A 25,351-nucleotide genomic window follows, 5' to 3' on the forward strand; every position below is an offset into this window, starting at 1 on the left:
GCGCACCCAGCACCTCATGCAGGCCACTCTCCTGATCACAATAAAACATTATTGCTTTTTAAAACACACACACACACACACACACACACACACACACACACACACAATGAAACAACGTGATGCTGGTTAAAGGAGATAAATGGTCAATGGAGTATAGAGTGCAGAAACAGACTGACAGTTGAACTGTAAAATGATTTCAAAAAAGGCATCAAAGCAATTTAATGGAGAAAGGGAAGTGTTTTCAACAAATGGTACTGAATACCCATATGGAAGAAAAAGGACCTCAATTCCTACCTCACACCATAAACAAAAATGAATTCAAGATGGGTTACAGTCCCAAACATAAAACTATAAAGCTTCAAGAAGAAAATATAGGAGAATATCTTCACAATCTTTGAGTAAGCAAAGAATTCTTGGAGCACACAGAAAGCATTAACCATAAAATTAAAAAACTGATAAACTGGATTTTATAAAAAATTTAAAACTATTATTCATCAAAAGAGGCCATAAAAAATAAGTAGGCACATCATAGGTAGGAAGAAAATATTCACAGTACATATATCTGAAAAAGGAATATATCCAAGATATATACAGAAGTCCTGCAATTCAAGAATAAAAGTTCAAATAACCCAACAAATAATAACACAAAGATTCAAACAGACACTTCATAAGGGAAAATATATCAATGACCAATAAACACATACAAAATCGCTCAATATCATTAGTCATCAGAAAGATGCAAATGAAAACCATAAGACATCACTACACGTGTACTAGAATACTTAAAATGAAAAAGCCAGCCAACCCAAAATGTTAGTAAGGGTATGGAACAAGCAAAACTCTTATGCATGGCTGACAGAAATGTAAAATGACACAATGATTTAGAAGTTGTTTGGCAGTTTCTCAAAAAGTTAAACATAGGAATTATGTTAGGATCAAGCAGTTTCACTCTTAGGTATTTATTTACTCATGAGAAATGAAAATATATGGCCACAAAAGGCTTTATACTATAAATCTTCATAGGAGTTTAAGTCAAAATTAGCCTAAACTGAAAACATCCTAGGTGTCTACCCACAGGAAAATGAATAAACTGTGGTATAATCATATAAGTGTATATTCATACAATTCATACAATAAAAAGAACTACTGATACACACAACAACATAGCTGAATCTTAAAAACATCATTCTGAATAAAAGAAGCCAGATATCAAGGAGTTCCTACTATACAGTTTCATTTCTTTGATGTCAAGAATAGGCAAAACTAGTCTATGATGACAAAATCAGAATAGCGTTGCTTAGGGTCAGGGAGTAGAAAGAAATATGAGAGCTTTCTAAACTCACAGAAATGTTTAGTTACCTTCAAAGGAGTGTGGATTACAGAAACGTGTATTTGTCAAACTGATAGAACATCTAAGATCTGTGCATTTTACTACATGTAAATTATACCTCATTACAAAAATAAATAATTTACAAATTTAGATATTGCGAACAACTTTATACCAATGTTTGACAACTTAGATAGACTAATTCCTAAAAAATGTAACTATTCAAAAGTAACGAAGAAAAAATAGAAAGCCTTAAAATTCCTTCAACTATTAAAAAAAATGAATTAGTGGTCAAATATCTTTTTCTCTCTCTCTCTCAATAGATAGATTAGATAAAATAGAAAGATAGATTAGATAGATAGATAGATAGAAAATTCTAGACCAAGATGGTTGCATCAGTAAATTCAATCAAACATACAAAGAACGCTCTCATATTACTTTACATAAATGCTTCCAGAGAACATAAAAATAAGGAATATACTCCAAAACTTCTTTCATGAGCTAGAATAAACTTGATACCAAAATCTGAAAAGTTTAGTATGTGAAAGGAAATTATAAGCCAATGAATATAATGCAAAAATTCTTAATAAACAAATTCAACAATATATAAAAAGGACCTCTACCAAGTTGGGTTTATACCAGGAATATAAAGTTGAATGAAGATTAGAAAATCAGTGTAACTCAAGACATTAACAAATTAAAGAAAAAAATTTTGATCAACAACAGGTACAAAAGGAACATTATTACAACTGAACTCATCCACTCATGATATTTTTTATTTTGTTTTGTTTTTTGTTTTCTTTTGAGAATTTTTGTAAGAATTTATTTGAGCCAAACTGATAACAATTGCCGTGACGCGAGATCTCAATTGCCCCGCTCATGATTTAAAAAAAACAAACACAAAGAAAACCCAAATAACCAAAAAACCCTTAGCAAACAAGAAATAGAAAAGAATTTCTTTGACCTGATTAAGAATATCTACCAAAACCCTACAGGTAACATGATTCTTTACATAATGAAATACTGAATACTTTCCTTTGATATCAAGAACAAGACAAGAACGTCTGCCACGGCCATTCCCGGTTAATACTGTGCTGGAGGGCTTGCTACCATGTTTCCCCGAAAATAAGACCTAGCCAGACTATCAGCTCTAATGAGTCTTCTTTTGGAGCAAAACAAGAAATTTCCCAGAGGAAAATGGAGCAAAAATTTTACTATAACACTGAGTATAATTACAAATACAATACAATACAATACAATACAACACAATACAATACTGGGTCTTATATTAATTTTTGGTCCAAAAGACGCATTAGAGATGATTGTTCGGCTGGGTCTCATTTTCGGGGAAACACGGTAGTGCACTTATGCAAAAAAAAGAAATAACAAGGAAAACAGTGGAAAAGAGGAAACAAACCTGTTGTTATTCACAAATAATATCAATGTGTACAAAGAAAATCCAAAATAATGTAAGGATAAATGATCAAAGAAGAGTTTTTTTGGTTTTATTATACATTTTTTGGCTTTGTTGATTTTATGTTGTTTCCTGTTGTAACTAAAAGAAATCATCTACATAAGAATACATATTAGGTTGGTGTAAAAGTAATTGCGGTTTTTGCAATTATTTTTAACCTTTCAAATCGCAATTACTTTTGCACCAACCTAATAAAACATAAATATACAGTGTATGTTAAAACTATAAACTACAATTTATAAAAGAAACATTGGCATCCAAACATCATCAGTTTAAATTAGAATTGTTGCCATCCAGAATAGTCCATGGACTATTCAGACTTTTTGGAGATTTTACATTGTTTATTTTTTGAAAGTGAAATTTTATTATAAAATAGATTTAATGTTGATTGTAAAAATGTTCAAATTCAGAAATGTATATCTAATGCTCCTGAAGTAAGTACAGCCAGGTCTATCTGCTTCCAGATTTTGTTCTATGCATAGTTATACAAACACCTGTATTTCACCATAGTATTCTTCATGTACTACTATCAAATAGCAACAGACTAACTACCTTCTATATTTTTTATATTCTTACAAAAAATCAAAACAAAACAAAAAAGTATTAAGCATGGTATAATTTTCCCATAAGCTTCATCTGTGGTAATTTATGAGTGTGTTTAACCACTTACTGCTTATAAAATAAAAACTTACTGTGTTATATACTCCTTCCATTGTTTCTGGTCCTTCAGTGGATTTAGCCACCACTTTCAGCTTTCCGGGTGGACCTTTCTCCAACTGTTGAACCTAGTAAGGATAAATAATGCAATGACTTTATCAAAAGGGGACAGAAAATAAATGGGTCATAGGGTATACACGTGAGAGAGAGAGAGAGAGAGTGTGTGTGTGTGTGTGTGTGTGTGTAAGTAGTGTGTGTATGTATACACGTGTGTATGTACTTAGTGTTTTGGACTAAGTAGACATAGAGAAAAAAGGACTGTCCCAAGGTAAGTTTTGGAAGTAGAAATAAATTAATGGATTAGGTGGAGGTAGCATAAAAGGAAGAATGAAGGGATGCTTTCTAGGTGTTGGCTTAATAAATTGTGTGGGCTATATATCATTTATGAGTACTGATATAGGCCAGAAAGATTAGCAGGGGAATATATTTAGATAGAAAATCAAGAGTTTCATTTTTGTCTTGTTAAATTTGAAATGCTTATGAGGACTTCAAGTGAAGACATCCAGTAGGCAGCTGTACAAATCAGTGTGGAGTTCAGGAGAGACGCCTGTGCAAGATATATAAATTTGAGAGCTATTAGGATTGAGATAACAAAGTATGGACCTAAAGAAGACTGACCAGGTAAAAAGGGCAGTGAAGTGAAGAGGGACCAGGTACTTTTGATATTTACGTACATGTGGAACCATAAGCTGTGGGTTCAGAGAAGTTGAGAAAGGAAGAGTGTTTCAAATGGAAAGAATGTTGCCAGAGGCCCAGTAAGGTAAGAACAGAGATGTGACCATTGACTTTGACAGCAGGGAGTTTGCTATAGATGTCAACAAGCAATTTCAAAGTAGCAGGAATGGAAGCAGCTGAGAATCGTCAGTAGTGTGAAATGAGGTAAAAAATGAAGTAGTGTGAATGGAAGTTTTCTTATAAAGGTGAAAAGAAACATTGGAACCCACCCAGAAAGGCAGACAGGGGAAGGAGGCTTATGCATTTAAAGATCAGAGACACTAAAGGGCATGATAGACGAAGAAAGATGATGACTAGGCTGAAGGTGGGATATCCCTTGAACAGGTGAGAAGAACAGTGAGAGAAGAAGGAACTGGGCTGAGAGGAGCAAGGACACCTCCATATGAGAGGAAGAAAAGACAGGGACAAATGGGGTGGGAACACTATCTTTTGTAGATTTGGAGTAGGAAAACTATCTTTAAGGTTTCATATTGTACAGACCAATGAAGGAGGGGTAAAATAAAAGGCTAACGTTAGTAAAAAGGAATTCCAAATGTCATTCAGACTCACCATCACTGGTATAAATTTTCTTAAGAATTTAACACCATGTTGTTCCATGTAGGAACCCACTTTCTCTGCCATTTCTTGATCAAACCCACGAAGAAGGATTGAACGCACCATAACTGTGACATCTAAGCCAATGCCAGCGAGAAATCCTGCACATTCCAGAGCCACATAAGATGCACCTACTACTAACGTTTTGCCAGGGCAATAAGGCAGAGAAAAAAGGTCATCACTGAAAAAGAAAAATACAAAAAAAAAAACTATGTAGGCAATAGAAACGAAATGGGTTTTTTAGGTTTCAATATATAATGGTCTTTTGTTGGCTAAATTGTATTTGGGGGCTTAAATGAAGAAACACTAAAAGAAACAGCCTTTTGGAGTTTGTAAAGTGTCTCCTGTGTAGTAAGAAGTATACTTTAGATTTTTCAAAATCAAATTAATGGATCACAGCAAAGTTTAAAAAAAAAAAAGAACAGAAAATATGAGACTATGTTATACGTGATAAGAATACTGGTGTGCGTGTGCATGTGTGTGTGTTCACCTGAAGAACAGTGCAACAAAAATGTTTTTCTTTCTTTTTTAAAAAAATTTATTGGGGAATATTGGGGAACAGTGTGTTTCTCCAGGGCCCATCATCTCCAAGTCACTGTCCTTCAATCTAGTTGTGGAGGGAGCAGCTCAGCTCCAAGTCCAGTCACCGTTTTCAATCTTTAGTTGCAGGGGGCACAGCCCACCATCCCATGCGGGAATTGAACCAGCAACCTTGTGTTGAGAGCTCGTGCTCTAACCAACTGAGCCATCCGGCCCCCCCTCCAGAATCTCTGTGGCAGCTCATTGTCTTCAATCTAGTTGTGGAGGGCGCAGCTCACTGGCCCACGTGGGAACCAAACCAGCAACACTGTTGTTCAGAGCTCAAGCTCTAACCAACTGAGCCATCCGGCCCCACCCCTAAAATGTATTTCTTAATGTGCATCTGGTCAAAAAAGTTTTGAGAGTCGTGTTCTACATTATATACTGTCCTCTTTATGAGCATCTAGGGAAGATTCCTATTAAATCTTAGTATAAGGAACAGCCATGATTCTCCAGGTGATTATTATATAGACACTAAAACCTAAAGCTAATTGCATTCACTTCTTTGTTTTGGCCTCTAAGAAGTTTAGAGCTAAATTCCCATAACAATTACCTAGAAACATATAGCATATTTTTATGTGTAAATTTGACTTTATTATTTACCTATCCTTATTTTCTCTTTGTTCCATTATGTTAACTACTTAGCTTCTTGCACTGTATATATCACTCATCAATTCAAATCTTTGTGAAATAAGACAGGAAATAAATAAATCAGAACACAAAAAACATAACAGAATTTACAGTTAAAATGGCCTATTTAATCTTACCTAGTAATACAGTATTCTTTGTCTCCTTGGATTCCTAAATACCGTGGCCTTTCACCTGTTGCTATGACAAATTTTGCAGCAGTATAACAAGTTTCCTGTCCTTTTCTATTGGTTGCCTTAAAAAAAAAAAAGTAAATTTCATTTTTCAACAAACACCACAGAGTACCAAACACCATGCACAAACTAATTAGTGCCCTCTATGGAGCTTCCCATCAACAGGAACAATGTGCAAAAACAATAATGCAGTGTGACAAGCATCACCACAGAAAACAGAAGTCTTTATAAAATATTAACCGAAAGACCACACTGGGAGTTGAATAGGGGACTGGAAAGCCTCAAGAATGGCTTCAAAAGTAGTGACATTTTAAGTGGAGATGAGGAAAGTGAAAAGATTTGAGAGGAATGGAAACCTAAAGACAAAACAGTACATATAGAAATGCACACAGGCCTGAAAGCAGCTGTTGTACGGGAAACAGCAAGCAGCCAGAGTGACAGGAGAGGAGGGTAGATATCAGACGTAAAGTCACACAGATTAGCGCCGAATGTAAAGACCCTTCTGTGCCATTCTAAAACTCCAAGCTATGGAGAATCAATAAAGGCTGGTCATTGTTTATTTTCCATTTTACAAGTAAATCATAAATACATTTGCATTTTAAAAATTCAAAAAGCAATAAAGGTATTTAAACAAGGGGGTGATATAAAAAGAGACCTGAAACAGACCAAAAGTGCTGACTGTGAAGGTGAAATAGGAGGAATCTGAAGTTTCTCGAAAAGATTGGCTTATTCAATGGACTCTGCACATGACATCTTGAGGAATAAAACTGACTGACTTGTATTTCTACTGTTTCATGTAGATGATGCAATTCGAATTAGCCCAGATATAGTCCAAAGGGGCAGCTTTAAATGGACTACCTCATACCTTTCTAGAGACAACAAATGATTACAAAATAACCTCAAATCCTGTCAAGGTCATCACATGCTGTGCTACGAAAGCAGAATATAAAAATGAACTATGAAAAAGAAAAAGGAAAAAAATGAACTAGGTGTTGAGGATAGTATTTGACTATCTTTCATAACTCCAATTTAAAATTTTTGTGTTCATCAAAATGGTCTCATTTTTCTTACATATTGACCTTATAATACATAAACTTACAAATATAAATTTATAAACTACACTAATTCTTATACTACTTTTATTAATGTTTTTATGAGTAATATATTGGAATTCTAGGTAATTTTAAAAAAGAATTAACAGCTAAAATTTTGATCTCTTTACTATTTAAACTTTGAACTGTTTAAACATTTTCTCTTTCAAGATGGTAATGAAATCAAAAGGCAAATAACTTTAAATTAAAAGTTCTTTAAAAGGCAATTTCTTTAATTTAGCCAGATGTGTGCAATCCACAGTGGGGGAAATACATGTGCATGCATGGCTGTACATGCAAAAGCACTAGCTATAGTCCTTAACATGTGACATGGAATTTTAGTTCAAGGCAAGTACAAACACTAGTAAGGAAAAGAAACGAACAAGGTAAAATACTCAAACTGTACCTTTATTTTATGATGTTCGACAAATTCTCCATAGGAATTTACATAGGTCACAGCCTTCTCCCTCAAAGACACCCTGTAACTCCAATTGAGAGAGCCGATGTGGTTCTGAATCGCTTCTGTCATGGTCTCCCAGTTGTGCTTCGCTGAAAATAAATAATCAGGGTGAGGGCATAAAGTCAATTTTACTGTAAATGGTAAATTATATATAACCACACATGAGCCACGTGATATAATGCTTAAGAATCAAGAATTAGCAACTTAAATCTTTTTCATACCAGTTATGGTTTATGTTACAAAACATGCAAAAAAGCATAATTCTGAAAAGAAGAAAACTGGAAAAAAAAAAATCCATAGAGGAGAGAATGGGGAAAACTGGCCCTTCTATGGTTGTGCCCGCAAAGACATGAGGCAGGAAGATAACCTCTACTCAGGAACACCCAATGACACTTTCACATCCTGTGAGGGCCTGTTGCACACAGCCTCCTGCATGTGAAGGGAAGCAGTTCTCAGGTCATTGGGCACTGCACATTGGCCTCCCCAGATGGGCCCAGACCACTCCTATTTGCTTCACCTGGTGGTGGTTTTATGATAGTGAATATCCTACATTTCCTTATGATACATGTGGTTAGTGTTCACCGTTGCACATCACTTGTCATACAAAGTTTACCTACTTCCTGGTGAAGTTGGGGTGGGAGTTGATGGAATCTGATTTCTCATCGCCCCTGTATCTTCTAGGTGGGATTTATTTCTGGGCATTCACCTGGTCTCCTGATGCTTGTTCCCAGGGAGCCACTGTCACCATGCAGCACTGTTTATAAGACACAGAGGCCAGCCCAGAGCTCCTGTCAAACTGGATGAGATTCCTGAAGACAAACCCAACCGAGGGTTTGCCTCCTGGTCACATTTGGAGACTTACCCCCATCTAGCACTCTCAGGAAAGCCCCCCCCCCACAATTGCAAATTGATGCAGCCACTATGGAAAACAATATAGAGGTTCCTCAAAAAATTACAAGTAGAACTATCTTATGACCTAGCAATCCCACTTCTGGGTATTTATACGAAGAAATCCAAAACGCTAATTCAAAAAGATATATGCACCCTTATGTTCATTGCAGCATTATTTACAATAGCCAAGATATGGAAGCAACTTAAGTGTCCATCGGTAGATGACAAAGAAAATGTGGTACATATACAATGGAATATTACTCAGCCATAAAAAAGAAAGAAAGCTTATCATTTGCAACAACATGGATGGACCTAGAGGTTATTATGCTAAGTGAAATAAGACAGATAAAGGAAGACAAATACCATAGGATTTCAATTATACGTGGGATTTAAAAAACAAAATAAATGAACAAACAAAACAGAAACAAACTCATAGATACAGAGAACAAAATGATATTTGCCAGATGGGAGGGAGGTTGGGGGTCTGGGTGAAAAAGATGAAGGGATTAAGAAGTACAAATTGGCAGTTACAAAATAGTCACAGGGATGTCAAGTACAGCATAGGGGATATAGTCAATAATATTATAATAATTATGTTTGGTGCTGGGGGGTAAGAGACTGATTAGGGGATCACTTCCTAGGTGATATAAATGCCTAACCACCCATGCTGTACACATGAAACTAATACAATATTAAATGTCAACTGTAATTGAAATTTTTTTAAAGGAAAAAAGAAAGGCTCCACTACTCATCAGGAACGTAGGATATTAGAGTATAATCAAGGGAAGAGGTCACAGTACATAGAGAAGCTTGGCCAATATAAATGTTAATGGCTCATAAGTCACATCACCCTTTCTAGGATACCAGTATATAACATGTCAACTAAGATTTTGCAATCCAGAGGATCATTTTGGTTACTACATTACCTGACCCTCACCCCATAATCCCAGGAGGTTACAACCCAATAGTGATGACCCTCTCCACAATAGAACACACCCTCATATCCTAACATACCTCTCATATCCTAAGATACCTCATATCCTAAGATACCTCTGCCTTACTCCCCCAATAGTTGGAAAAGCTATCCTTCCAACCCTTAAAGAACCATTTGTCCCAAGGACCTTGTCAGTTAAACTCACACTTCACACACCTTTTGTTTTCGGTTCTTATTGTAAAAGACATTCTATTCTATACTAGTGGTTCCCAAACATCAGGACCCCTTGGGAATCATGTCCAAATGTACAGATCCTGGGACCCACCTTCAAGAGCAGGACCTCAGAATCTGTACAGTTAAAAAGCTCCCCCAGGAGTTTTTGATATGGCAAGTCCATGGACTGGCAGTTTGGAATCACTTGCTCTACAATTTTATTAATCTGTTTAGTCCTACAACAGTATCACAATTCTAAACACTGATATGAAAAGTCACTCTCTATACTTTCTCAAAGACTTCATAGCTATCCTCACACAAGTTTCAATGTGAACTTCAGAATAATCTGTCGAGTTCTAAAAAGAAAAAAATTTATCGAGATTTTTTTCCTGAACTTAACATAAAATTTACAAATTAATTTGGAAATAATGTCTTTACATTATATTGAGAAATCCTCTCCAAAGTCAGAGTATATTTTTGTTATATTTTTATATTCTTTTCTTTTACTGGCGGTGCCAAAAAAATGTATACAGGTAACCCCCGTTAACACGGCACGTCTATAACACGGTCTCGCTCTAACACGGTTCGAGAATTAGGGGAAACCCTCGTACAACACGGCATCCTAGAACATGGTTTCATTCTAACACGGTTTGAGAATCAGAGAAATCCCTGAACAACACGGAGCATAATAAAAGCGTTTAAGAGCAAAAAATGTCTCATTCAAAATTAGGGAAATCCCCAAACAACAAAGAATGTAATAAAAGCTTAGTAGTGATGATGAATAAAACATTATTTAATACATATTAACATGTTATATTTTTGGTGAAAATTGCTTAATTTTTGGAAACTAACTCCCATTTTTGTACTAGTTCTTTGTTTCGTTTAACATGGATTCACATAACAGCATTTTTTAGGAACCTAACAACCATTTTATACGGGGGTTACCTGTACACATTTTAAGAGACATTATCTATGTACTACTTTTTGAAGTTGAATTGAATTATGGTAGCAATATATAATATGACGTTTGCTCAAAACGTGGCGCTAATCAAATGAATGCTAGCATCACCATGCGGCAGGCAGGACAGTCAAAGAAAATGGCGGAAGTATGGTTGTTGTTTAAGGAGTGCAAGGCCATTTTGAAGTGTTCTTTGAAATTTGAGAATGTTGTGGAAGTACAACGTCAATGGAGGTGTGAGTATGCAACAGAACCTCCAACACCCCTAACAACTGCAAGCATTCGTGATAAGTTTGAGACGCATGGTACTATATGAAGAAATGACATGCACAGCTATACAAGTGGACACTTTGGTCCATGTTGCTCAAACAGTAGTTCACCATAATCAGAAGTGTCTAGACACTGATGGTAACCACTTTGAACACCTCTTGTAATTGCAGAAGTCAAACGTGACTTGTCTTCATTTTTTGTTAGCAGTATAAATTGAGTATTACAATTTTAATACACTTTTTTCCTTTCTTAAAATGTGTGTAGTGATCAGGCATTTACAGCATCCATGAAGTGATCTTCCTAATAAGACATGTGCCCATCTGACACCCTACATATCTTTACATTATTGATTGTGTTCCCCAAATTGTCTTTCATATCCCGTGGCAATATTTTAGCTACCAATTTGTGCTTTCTAATCCCCTCCCCTTCCCCCTCATCTTCACCTGCTCCCAGCTAGCAACCATCAGGTTTTCCTCTGTATCTCTGAGACTATGAGACTATTTCTGATTACTTTGCTCATTTATTCAGTTCTTTAGACTCCACATATAAGTGAGATCATATGGTATTTGTCTTTCTCTGTCTGACTTATTTCACTTAGCATTATGTTCTCTAGGTCCATCCATATTGTTGCAAATTGTAAAATTTCATTCTTCTTTATAGCTGAGTAATACTCCATTGTACAAATGTACCACAGTTTCTTAATGGACAGTGTAGATGCTTGACCACTGCACTGTATACCTGAAGCTAAAGCTGATTAACATTGTATGTCAACTATAATTTAATATATACATAGTCACAGGATGTGGAATACAACATAGGGAATAGAGTCAAAGGACCTGTAATAGATATATATGATGTCAGAGGGGCAATAGATTGGGGGAGGAGGGTTATCACTTTGTGAGGGGTGAAATGTCTATTACTTTGTTTTGTACACCTGAAACTAATAATAAAAAAAACCAAAACATTACACTGTACACCTGAAACTAATATAAAATAATATTGAATGTTACCTATAATTTAAAAAACATGTAGTCATGGGATGTAAAGTACAGCATAAAGAATATAGTAATAGGTGTGTACAGTGTCAGAGGGCTAATAGACTTCTTAGTGTTATCACTTTGTGAAGTATATAAGGTCTATGTTGTTTTGTACACCTGACATTAATTAAAAAATAGTTATGCCAAAAAAAATTTCGCACCCTCTGTATATTTCGTACATTCCTAGTTAAATTTATTTCAAGTTATTCTATCATTTTTGTTGTAATTTTCCATTATATACTTAACATTATTGCTGATATGTAAGACAGCTATTTATTTTTGCACATTTATGAGCAATTTATTGATCTCTTATTAGTTCTAATATTTTTAGTTCAATCTCTTGCACATTCTAGCTATGTTGTATATAATTCATACTATAAATTTACAATATCTTTTTCTTCCTCCTTTTCACATACGCCCACTTTCTCTTTCCTATTCTTCCTTTTGTGCATTGGCCAGAAACACCTAAACAACGTGGAGATTAGTAATGGAAGTGTACAGCTCTTATTCTTGACTTTAATGCAAATGCCTCAAGCTCTTTTCCATTAAATATCTGCTTCTGACTTTTCTTCATCATGTAACGGATGTGTCCATCTCTTTGCTTATTTTACTAATGATTTTATGTATTCCTACTATGATTTTCTAATGCTGATCATTTTTGCACCCCCAGAATGAACCCTCATTAGTCACAGTGCATTTTTTTAGTACACTGCTGAAGAGGATTTGCTAATTCTTTTTCTAAAATTTTGGCACCTCTATGGGCTATAATTTTCTATTTTCACATTATTTTTCTGTATAATCATGTCAGCCTCAAAAAAAAATAAAGTAATCCTCTCCACCTTTTTCTAAGTTCTGTACAGTTTAAATTACAAAGTATCTGTTACTTGAAGATCTGAGAAATTTTACTTGTAAATCTACGGTGTCTTGGGGAATGGATTCTTCTTGGACAATGTTTTCTCTGATAATTCAAGTCAATTCTGGTCATTTACATTTCCTTAGAAGATATTCCTTTTCATCGAGATATTTAAAATTCCTACCAATAATTTGCATAATGCATTTGTTTTATCTCTCATCTGTATTTGTATTTCTTTTTTCACACCTAATGTTGCATATTTGTACGAATTTTCTCTACTTATTTCCTTGACTGGACTTGCCACAGGATTACTTTATTTGTATTTTCAAATATAATCTTTTATCACTTCTATTTTGGGGAGGCTGTAACTCATTAATTCCTAAATTTTATTTTTGTTGTTGTTGTTTTTGCCTTGTAGTCTACCTATTTGATATTAACTGCCATTGCTTTGCTTTGCATTTCCCTGATATCTTTTCTTATCTACTAAAAAATTTCCAATCTATTTAAATATTCCTATGTTTTTAACAATTACCTCTTTTGGTTTTAGGTGTGTGTCTTGTAAACAGCATTTGAAAGAATTTTCCTATTTACTCAACCTGAAAATCTGACCCATTCAGCTTTATTCTAATATGCAAAAGATTGCTCTTATGTGGGGCATCTTATTTTCTGTTGTTTTGTTTGTTTCAAATTGCAGTTTCATGTTGTTTTTTGCACATTTTCCTCTTCTCTTTCTTGGAAATTCTACATTCAATTTCTAATCTGCAAATTATGTATACATTTTTAACTTATTTAATAAATTTATTTAATTAATATATTAATTTAATTTAATATATATTTCTCTTATCAACAGTAAGAATGAAAGTATCCAGAACATCTTCCCAAACAAGATTTCAGCATGCTTTTACTTCTTTTCTCTTACCTCTCAGATTCTGTCGACCTCTCTCGGTCATTCATTGAACCTATGCCTAAAAATTTCTGTAAATTTACTAACAATTGTCACCCCAATAAATTTAATTAAAAAAAAAATTTCTAAGCCCCAATTTCCATGTAATGACTAACTAGGTATTTCTTAGTATAGCACCTTAAAATTAACTTAGAAGTATTTTATATATAGGGAACTTTGAGGAATCTAAAATTTTACCCACTCAAGGAAATTAGAAATTATTTAGAAATATTAAGCACTTAAAAGAGTGTGAGAACATCAACCGGCCTTTCAGGAGAGGCAAAGTGGTGCGAGCAAACACCCTGTTTGCTGTCTCCTCCCTGAAATTGTGGAGCCGTAACAGTGTGAGGCAGTGGGCACAAACAAGGGTGACAGGTCAAGAAGTCATCAGCTCGTGGGGGAAGCCTGCCTTCTGGTATCATCCACACACCACTGTCTGTCTCCTTTGTCACAGGCCCAGTGTGCAGTTCCATTCTTTGCGGCCTTTTGTCCCACCAAGGAGGCATTCAGTGTTTTCTCCCCACTTGGACTTTATTATTATAGAAACAGGTTATGAACCTTTTTTATTTTAAAAAGAGACTCCTTAACTACCTAAACTACCAATCTAAAATGTGCATAATTCATATTCTATTCCATTTAGCCTTTCTATAGCATTTCATTCAAGTTAGTTCTCTTTGGAGACTCCGTAAGCTCTAAATCTTGCCCTTAAACATCTAACCCCTCCTGGTTTCTGTGATACAACTCTCCTGGTTTTCTTCCTCTTCCTCACTCACTTACATTAGATATTAACATATCTCAGGATTCTGTCTGTTTTCTATTCTTTTCCATCCATATATTCTCCCCAGACCACCTCAGCAATTCCTAAGACTTCAACTATCACCTACAATGCTGTGACTATAAAACCAGGCCTTGCCCAGACCTCTCTCGAGTACAAACCATCCCCAGGTATCTATTCCACCGGAATGTTCCGAAAGGACTGTAAGTAGAATATCTATGCAAGATAAAGGATTCAAGGTGAAGGATTCTTAAAAGTGAACACTACTCAGAAGTTAAACTGCTAAATGGAAAGACTTCCTTTTATCAACTGATACTATAGCTTGACCAACAGCTCTTCACTGAATTGACTGGAGAAATTTGTCCACAGGAAATATGTCCAGCTGTAACTCATTATGCTGCAAACCTGCCTGTATTTTTTATTTCAATGAAATGCACCACATATTCACACAGTCCCTCTTTCTGTAGTCCGTCTCCTCCCTCACCCTCTGCCCTACCAATGACCGAGATGGCCTGGCTGAATCACCTGTAAGTATCAGAATCACCTATGAAACTTTAAACATGACATGTACAGATCTACTGGATCAAAACCTCTGGGGAAAAGACAAGCTGTACTTTTTTTAAAACTCCACGTTATTTTAATAATACAAGATCACCATTCCACATCTAACCTGCCAATTACATGCCTTAAATCCTCTAAGTCCATCTCGTACTCTCTCCAATTTCACAGTCTTTGTTCAGGCCTCATGATTTCTCCTTTGGGTTATGCAACAACACCCTGCCTCACTTCTTCGTCTACCCCTCCCCTACCCACCTCCAACCTTCTAAGTTCCTTGGTGCCATCAGAAGGATCCAGAATCCAAACTGTGGTTCATGCTCCTCTCCTGCTGAAACTCCTCAACAGCTCTTGCTACCTTTGGGGTAAATTTTAACTCCTCAAAATGTCATTTAAGAACCTTCGTAACCTGCTTCTCTCTCTAATCTCATTTCTCCCAACATCCCTCCCTGCTCACTATCCCCCAAATATTCTATGTTTCCTCACATCTCCATAGTTTGGATCAAGCTGCTTCCTGTTGTAAACGTTCTACTTCAAGATGCAGCTCAAGGGTCACCTCCCACTACCTCTAACCCTCAAGGCTCCATTAAGTGCTCCTCAAGTCGATGCTCAAAACAGCACCATGAACTATAGTACACTAAATGGCTTCTTTTCTCTTCTCTTTCAATAGACTGTGTGCTGCATAAGGACAGGCAGGGACTGTATTTTCCTCATATCTAAATCCACAGAGCCTAACCAGCAAGAGTTTATTGGATGAATTTGTTTTCCATTTTTCTTTAACCAAAGACATACATATGTAACCAGTTGATAAAAAAGAAAATGATATCACAATGGAAAAAATCCAAATAATGGCTCTTGCAATTCTATTTTCCTTATACTTGAAAGAAACACGAAAATAGGAATTATTCTCTCTCACATTCTACTAAGGGTTTGGAATGGCTATACAGCAACAATTCCCTTCTAGGCAGTAAGGCCCATGAGAGCAGGACAAGGTTTAAATGATCACCGCTGAGTTCTCTGTGTCTGCCTGACACATAGGAAGTTTATAATCAGTGTTTATTAATAAAGTTCAAACTCAGCTACAGAAATATAAATATTATAGCAAGTCTTTCTCAAAGAAACTCATTTTTTTCTCCCAATCTATATTTTTATATACCATTACCCACCTTGTTGATTATATTCCCAGCCAAATTTCCTTGAGTCACTTAATGCCTGCCCCAAAAGGGCAGCTTGATGCATCAGTTTCTTAGGAACACAGCCTACATTTACACAAGTACCGCCAAGACCTGAGAAAGAAAACAGTTTTAATGTTTCATGTGTGTGTTTGTGTTTGTGTGTGTGTGGGGGGGACTTACACATGTGCAGAGCGAGTGTTATTAAAACTGTGGAAAGGACAAACTCTAATGATTGCAGGGTCAACCTCATACTTCACAATAACACACAAATGATTAACCCAAACTTTTTAACCAAGGGTTTGTGAAAGAAGCCCAATGATAAGCAAAAACATGAATTACATTTCAACAGTTCTCTGGAGACAGAGTCCAAAACTTTCATTTGAGTCTGACCTATAAAGAATCATAACTGTATCAGATTAATTAGACAGATACAATATCAAGGGCCAGAACCCCAGCTTCCAGCTTTTACTCTTCGTAACTCTGACTCCTTTGAGTAAATAGTAGGTCCAATGCAAGGTAAATCAGCTTTACTAATATTAAATTCTTGGCTAAAATTTTTTGAGTAGTTTTGAATTTTTAAAATAATTTTCATGTTTTGTCAGGGTTCTGGCAGGAAACAGATGACACTCTCAAGCTGCATAACTAAGGAGATTTTATAGGGAAAGGATTATTAGGGTATGGGCAAGAGAGTAAGGAGGGATAGAGAAGTAGTAACAACCAGTAATAGTGGGCCCATCACCAACTCCACATGAAGGGGCAAGCACACTGAGTAGGCACCATAGCCCAAAGCGGGGTGGCAATGACAGGGGCTGTGGAGCCATAGGGAGATGGAGCCAGCCTGCAGAAACCAGCAGGGTGGGAGTCAGGGAAATGAAGACACCCATCCCCATTCTCCTCCCTTCTCTTCTCTTCCCATTACCCCAACTGGCCAAGTCCAATCAGAAGTCAGAGGGCAAGGCTACCAATTCATCAGACTTCTGGGGCATAGAGCAGGGTAGACACACTGGAGGACGAATTTGAAGCATAAACAGAAAATATCCAGCACAAAATCTATGTGTTCTCTTTTATAGTGAAAAGAACATAGAAAGGTGAGTACTCTCATTTACCGCAAAGTCACAGGGCTGGAAGCTCACTATACACTTTATTAGACTGACCTGGAATGATCACACACACACACTAATTCGACTGGCCATCATCCAGCCATGAAAGTCCATTACAAAATCAATGCAAAAACAAAGAAAAATGTTATGGCAAACTTAAGTGAGCACGACACAGTATATACAGCAAATACGACTATGTGAAAATATTACAGCATGTGTACAAAAATTATTATGGCAGAAGTGTTGGAATACTAAGCTCATGGAATTTTTTTTGCAAAAGCTTTCTTAATCAGCACTTGTTAAATATGCCATCTTAGGCCAGTTACTTCACCTCACTGAGTCTGTTTCCTCATATATGAAACAGCCTCGTTATACCTCCAGAGGTTGTTGTGAGGATTAAATGAGACTTAACAAAGCCAAAAACGTATGTGAACAGCAGAGAACAAAGAAAAACAGCTTACCCCAGGATGTGCCCTGAGGTGATGGGACGACAAAGTCTAGCACCATAACTTTCTTTCCCAAAATGGCAGCTTCCTACAAAGAAAAAAGCCACAAATAAAGATCTTTTCATTTTCCTAATACTCCCCCAATTTTTCTTTTCCCTAAATAAAAAGGCTCTGCTTGTGTCATAACACAGTCTTTTCTCTTTATTCAACCAACTAATTACAATAAAAACTTAGACAGTAACATCAACATTGGCTTTTAAAAATAAAATAGCAGAAGAAATTCTTATGGCAATCGCCAGGGAAATTATCTTCAAGTTTCATTTTTCATACCTGAGCACATGCAAGGCCGCCAGAACCGCCTCCAATGACAATGAGGTCATAATCATATGCTGACTCTTCCTGAAGAAGCTTCTGTAACAAACCACTCTGATGTGCCTATAGTTTAATGAAAGGAGAGAGTACGGTATGACTTGTTTTAAAAACAATTGTCACCCCAATAAATTTAAATAAAAAAAAACAAAACTGTTTCTTTGCACCCCTGCATGGATTTCTTTTATAAATATCTTAGAAGAAACAATCTATAATTCATGAAAATCGGAACTGTAAATTTATCTGAATGGTATTAAAATAAGGTCCAACTAGCTAAACCATATGTTAAAGTACACATTTGTTATCTTCTGATTGTTATGCATGTGCTAAATGACCCAGAGGTTATGGCTTCATATCTATGTCAGACGAGGTCCTTTATCTTGGTCTAATCATTGAAATATTATAACCAAGTGCAACAAAATAGCCAACTACCATTTTTCAAGGTCGTATGCATTTTGTTCACCTGTGCTAGGCTTCCTTCTGAAAACAATTCTTAGGCATCATCAATAGGACATGCACTTCACATTTTTTCATGGTTTCTCATAAACTAACCTAAATTTTGCAGCTCACTGATAAATTTCCTATACAACACAAACATTTTGCTTTTTCTTTCAGCAATGACCATGAACCTGGTTCTATGCTACATTTTTTTGTTCACTTGGCCCTCATGATCAGAAGTAGCTTAGATGAGGTTAGAGGTTCAGTATGTGATTTTGCAACCATTTTCTTTATGCAAAGTCAGTTGCTCAATCAAATTATGTTGGCTTTAGAAACGCGATGCTGGAACTAGCTCATCCTGGAAAGCACAGCAGAAGTGCTATGAAACTACAGGAATCAAAAGATGCCATGTGGCCCCCTGACGGATGGGTGCCCACTAAGGCTCTCAGCACATTCTAGAAGGACACCTTTGGCCCCATTACTTTTAGATGCCCTTAGAGAACTCTGTCTCCTAAGCATCTGCCATCTAAAAAAACACCTTTCAGTCTTGAAATAGAGTGGATATCTCTGCATCTCCAGATTCATCCTCTGACATCATTTTCTAGGTTAAGGTTGGCAAGAACCGCATTCCTGAAGGTGTTTAGGGACGACAGTTAAGGTACTGACCACCATGTGAATTGAGTTATAACTTCGAGGATTAATAAAACAGACTGTTCTAGATAACAATGCTGATCATAGATTAACGTAAAACGCAGATAATCTTTACCCCCAAGAAAAACATAATTCTTAATTAAAATTTAAATCACTGATCACTACCATTTGCATACATAGATAAAAGATAGAAGAGAGCAGAAGTTTTTAAAAAGTAAATAACTAGTTATAAAATAAGGACCTTATTTAATAAACATCAATTGTTATCTATCACTATTTAACTGAATGACTCCTATTTATTTTTGCATTCTAAGAATCAAAAAGAATCATAGGCGATAGGCCTTTGCAAAGCTCCCAGGGTTAGCAGCCCTGACAGGAATTCTACTTACCCTAGCCAGAAATGCTAGTGTAGACCTCATTTTATTAAACCTAATCTCTCCCAAGCAGGAGGAAGAGACCAAGTTCTGCAGGGTGGCCCACCTGGTTGTCTGGCAACCTCAAACAAAATCTTCTCTTTCTTTGTTTCCAACGTATCTAAAGAGCTAATTTCCATCAAAGTAATCAAGATTATCTGATAACCAATCTATATGCTTTTTCATTTTACGACTTCCAAAAGATGAATAGACTCCTAAAAACCACTTTACCCCTTTTAAATATTTTTAAGAACAAAATGAACAAACAGACTTAAAGAACACATAATATCATTATTACCTGGAAAGTTCGATCACATCCACCCATATGTACTTTATTCACAAAAACATTGGGTACAGTTATCTGATTAGTGATCTCTGACAGCACTTCTTGAACACTGGCCCCATCATCTAAGGAATAAAGATAAAAAGAATTAATGCCAACAATGATGGTTTTAAAAGTAAAAATTTGAACTGTTTCACTAAATATATGTCATATTTTATATCTTATAAACTCACAACATATCCATGAGACATTTATAATTCAAATATCATTATATTCTTGGTAATATCTAAATTAATTTAAAAAAAAACCAAAATGCATAACATTATATGACATGAAACTATCAAATTTCAATAAGCCCACAAACAGCAGACGAAAAATAACATTTTACAAGAATTAGTAATCAAAGTATACATTAATAATAAAATACTAAACAAATTCCAACCACTCATTTCTTTTTTTGGACAGCTATACTAGTCAAAAACTGTTTTCGTCAAAGAAATAATTAAGTCTCAATAAATTATTTAAACTATATAATGAAGGGACACCATATAAAAATACTATGTGCCATATATTCAAAGCTTTACTGAGATATAAATGCATTGTTGTAAATTACATCATTTGTTAAAAAAAATGGTAGATAATATAAAACATAAAATAAAAAATTAAATATATAAAAACATTGAAAGGATTCCAAACCTTTGTGAGTCGAACTGAAGTGTTACAACACTCAGATGCTCACATGTACAGATCCATAAAAGGGTCAGTGTGTTACATAACTTTATGAAATAATGACTCAAGAGGGGAAACATCCAGGTTTTTAAAGGAAACCTTAGAGAATAAAGACTAATCTACTGATTCTTTTTAAAATAAACGCTCCTAAATTAGATTGATATATAAGTCAATGACTATGTCAGACAAATAAAAATCCTCTTTAAAGAGCAAATATGAAGATAATATCTGCATCAATATGAATAACTCAGAAAATATTTTCTACAATTATATTTGAAAAATCTTTACAATCACAGATCAAAATTTATTGTCCATCCCTAAAAATAAAACCAGGCTATAACTACTTAAGACTGTTTGGTATATTCTTAAGAAAAGACTCAAAGATTCAAGAACATTTCATTTACTAAGGTGAATGGCTGTGCTTGCTTCGGCAGCACATATACTAAAAAAGATGAATGGCTGAAAGGAGTTGGTGAAGTCTCATAAAAGCAGACATCAGTTGTTTTCTGTTCACCACTCTGTACCCCACCCCTGCCAAACACATGCATGTGTAAAGTGTTCAATTACTATTAGATCAATAAATGCATGTTTGACAAGAATTCAAAAGTATAAAGCTAAAAGACAAATGCATTCTCCCTCATTTCATTTATCACAACTTAACCTACTTTGCTAGAAAGTTGCCAGACTCATCTGAAATGCCTGAACTACTTCAAAGTTAGCAGGTTATAAATCTTCCTCTCACTCCCTCTCCCTCAAATACCAATCTCATATACCAATAATACATAAATTAAAAACTCTACACCAATATCATTGACTACATTCCCTATGCTGTACTTTTATCCATGTGACTATATACTTCTTTTTTCTTTTTAAATTAGTTCCAGGTGTACAAAAGAATGTAATAATTAGACATTTACACCCCTCACAAATATGGGTATTAGACTTATTGGGGGATCATCTCGTAAATTATAAAAAAAATGTCTAACCACTGTGCTGTGTACCTGAAACTAATATAATATTGAATGTCAATTGTAATTGAAAAAAAAAATCAGTGTGGAAAAATAAAAAACTGCACCAAATTATCTGTCATATAGAAGTTCATTTTCTGCATGGTTGAATATAGAGCAAAAACAGCTCATCTAACTCAAAGAGACAAGAGTAAGTTAACAAAACAAATGAAAAAAAGTCAATCTTGTTGGCATTTATTGAAAACAACAGTATGTACTAACCATACTACTTACCAACTTGATCAAGTTCCAAGGTATTATATTCAACTCCCAAAGAAGAAAAGAGTTCTTTAACCTGTAACAAAAATTTACTTAAGTTTTACTCTCACAAAGATTCAACAATTATGAAACATGGACATAGCAATAAGGGATGTTCAAAATAAATGTTCTTCAGTAATATGAGCTCTGGCCTATGATATTTTTTTCCCCTTCCTCTACACATCTTCCCAGAATGATCTCAGCCTATCTCTTCCCTTCTTTTACCATTTGAATCCTTGACTTTCAACTCTGTAACTTTTGCTCAAATCCACTTTCTGAACTCAAGACAGGCAATAATATTTCTTCACGTGCATGCACAGACAAGTAAACTGACAATTCATACTGCCAGCAGTCACCAGTTGCCTGAACAAGAAACCCTAGAGCCTTGCTACTCATGTAGGGGACAGAGGCCCAGCAGCACAGGCATCACCTGTGCAGAATCAGGTCCTGGATCAGAACCTGCATTTTGACAACTTTGTGAGCACTGATTAGGAGTTATTTTAATGACTTCCTCTCTTAAAACATCTTCCCACTCTGCACTAAATTCCCCATCCATCCAATTAATTACTAAGTCTTAACAATTCTCTATGTTGGACTAGTTCTCTACAGTTACTCTCTTAATTTGAGCGACCAACATCAATTACTGCGATTTCTCAGCAACATTCTAGTTCTCTCTGCATCCAGCTTTGTCCCTTCCAGTTTTCTAAATTGCAATCAAAGTAATCTTTTAAAGCCCACTTTTCACTATTATTAAGTAATAGTGCCCTTCAGTGCCCTCAGCCCTCAAGATAAAATCCAAAGGTTACAATTCCGGGATGTTGGCATGAGGAGCCGGGGAGACCTGCTCCTTGACAAAATAACCACAACTGACGGAAATTATTTTAAAAACAACCATTTAAAGTCTCTGGAAATTGTCCTGATAGCACACAGCAAATGAAGAAACATGTATTCAAGAAAACCTACTAAATGTCAATAAGAACAGGGAGAGAGAGTCCAAGGCACTTCAGCCATGACCCACACCCTCGCTCCCCTGCCCTAGGTCAGCTTGATGGAGACTACACTTCAAGAGAGCAGCCAAGAAAATGAGGCTCCCTAGTCCCTGAAATTGGTCACCAGAGGGGGCTGACCACCAGCATTTCTTGGTGTCCCAACAGCTCTGAGGCTACATTCCTGGTAAGTGTGGCCAACAACACGAGGGCTCCCTTCCTCTACCCAGCCGGCACTCGGAGATCAAAGGCTTTACCCCACTCTGAAAATACCGGGGCACTGATCACCCTTATCTCAGTCCACTTGTAGAGAGAGGTTCCAGGCTAGAAGAGGTAAGCCAAGAAGATCAGAAGCTCATAAAGCAGAAATGTTACTCCAAGAAAATCAGGTCATTGACCCCATCCCCAGCTCTAGAGCAAAGTCTCAGAGATTTTACTGGGGAAAGAGGTGGCCATTGATCAGAGAGCTCCGAAATTCGACCCAAAGGAAATTTTTTAAATTAACTGGGGAAGTTCAAGTCTAAAGGTGCTCTTGAAAACAATGCAGATTTTGGTGGTCAGCAATTAAGAGGAGGTTGGTAGCTCCATGAGAGCAACAAGCTAACCTGCAAGTCAGCAACTTTACCAGAGAATACCAGGAAAAGCGATAGCTAAGAATAGTCCTTCAAGGGTCAGAATAAGCTTCAAACTTGCCTCAAAACCTATCCCTGCAAAGGGGCCCAGATTTAATTGGCTAAGAATATGAAACAATTTACATTCCGGGGCATCTTCAAACACAATAGCACAACGAGCCTGCAATTAGTGGTGCCTAACATCCAGGTATGATACCAACAGAGACAAAACAAAGAACAAAAACAACATAACACAGTCAACAACAGACCTGCTAAGATCCCTGTCTTCCCAGGGTGACTATGCAGATACCAAGGCTGGACCCTCTGAGGAGTGACATCTTTGGGTGGAAATAAACTTCCCTAAACTAATCCACCCAACTTATTATAAAGAAATAAAGAAGCAAAACAAAAGCCACAGAGAAGGAGAGGTCCAGTATCTATCTGGACTTGCTACAATAGTATTACCTACAATGTCCATGTTTCAACCAGAAATTACCAGACATACAAAGAAACAGGTAAGCGGATCTATGCATAGGGGAAAAAAGCAGGCAAGAGTAACTACCTCTCAGAGAGCCCAGATATTATACCAAATAAACAAAGTAGCATTGTAAATATGTTCAAAGAATTAAAGAAAACTATGTTTGAAGAAATGAAGGAAGGTATGATGATACTGTCTAATCCAGTAGAGAATATCAGTATAAAGATAGAAATGATAAAAAACAACCAAATGGACATTATGAACTTGAAAAGTACAATAATAACTAAAATTAAAAGTTCACTAGAGTGTCTTAACAGTTGATTTGAACTGGCAGAAGAAAGAATTAACAAACTTGGGAGACAGACCAACAGAGATGCAACCTAAACAGAGAAGAAAGAAGAAAAACGAATAGAGTCTCAAAGGAACATGGAACACCATTAAGCCCAACAGATGTAATTTGTAACACTGATAACATAAGAGGGGGCACAATTGTAAGACAGTAGAGTTTTTGTATGTGATGGAAGTTAAATTGGTATCAGTTTAAATTTATCTTTAGGATGTTATATGTAATCCCCATTGTAATCATAAAAATATCTAGCAAATATTCACAGAAGGAAATGAGAAGGGAATCAAAAAAATGGCACTACAAAGAATCAACTAAACACAAAGGAAGACAGTAAGAGGAAATGAGGAGCAAAAAACTATAAGATATACAGAAAACAAATTTTAAAACGGAAAACGATGATCATATCAATAGATGCAGAAAAAACATTTGATAAAATACAGCAACCTTTTATGATAAAAACCCTTAAGAAAGTGGGAATAGAGGGATCATATCTTAACATAATAAAGGCCATATATGACAAACCCACATCTAACATCATACTCAATGGGGAAAAGCTAAAACCATTCCCCCTAAGACCAGGAACAAGACAAGGTTGCCCACTTTCTCCACTTCTATTCAACATAGTGATGGAAGTTCTAGCCACAGCAATCAGACAAGAGAAAGAAATCAAAAGCATCCAAATTGGTAAGGAGGAAGTATAATTATCACTATATGCAGATGATATGATACTATATAGAGAGAACCCTAAAGACTCCACCAAGAAACTAATAGAACTGATAGATGAATTTAGTAAAGTAGCAGGATATAAAATTAATATTCGGAAATCAGTTGCAT

The 25,351-nt window shown here is 35.9% G+C and overlaps 1 protein-coding gene across 3 annotated transcripts in view; it reads right to left on the bottom strand.

Annotated features, from left to right (window-relative positions):
- TXNRD3 (thioredoxin reductase 3) overlaps nucleotides 1-25,351 on the bottom strand; it is a 67,647-nt gene that overhangs the window by 27,597 nt on the left and 14,699 nt on the right. For 2 of the 3 annotated variants that reach the window (XM_081078040.1, XM_081078038.1), the window contains exons 2-10: nucleotides 22,073-22,133; nucleotides 20,118-20,227; nucleotides 18,279-18,383; nucleotides 17,964-18,036; nucleotides 16,394-16,513; nucleotides 7,745-7,887; nucleotides 6,194-6,309; nucleotides 4,803-5,028; nucleotides 3,494-3,586 (exon numbers count right to left, since the gene is read on the bottom strand). In XM_081078040.1, the coding sequence (XP_080934166.1) occupies nucleotides 3,494-3,586; nucleotides 4,803-5,028; nucleotides 6,194-6,309; nucleotides 7,745-7,887; nucleotides 16,394-16,513; nucleotides 17,964-18,036; nucleotides 18,279-18,383; nucleotides 20,118-20,144 (903 nt within the window). In that variant the 5' untranslated portion in view covers nucleotides 20,145-20,227; nucleotides 22,073-22,133. The remainder of the gene's footprint in view (nucleotides 1-3,493; nucleotides 3,587-4,802; nucleotides 5,029-6,193; nucleotides 6,310-7,744; nucleotides 7,888-16,393; nucleotides 16,514-17,963; nucleotides 18,037-18,278; nucleotides 18,384-20,117; nucleotides 20,228-22,072; nucleotides 22,134-25,351) is intronic. The other variant, XM_081078039.1, reaches the window with a different exon arrangement.

This window comes from Rhinolophus hipposideros (genome assembly GCF_964194185.1).
Source record: "Rhinolophus hipposideros genome assembly, chromosome: 17".
Taxonomy (NCBI): domain Eukaryota; kingdom Metazoa; phylum Chordata; class Mammalia; order Chiroptera; family Rhinolophidae; genus Rhinolophus; species Rhinolophus hipposideros.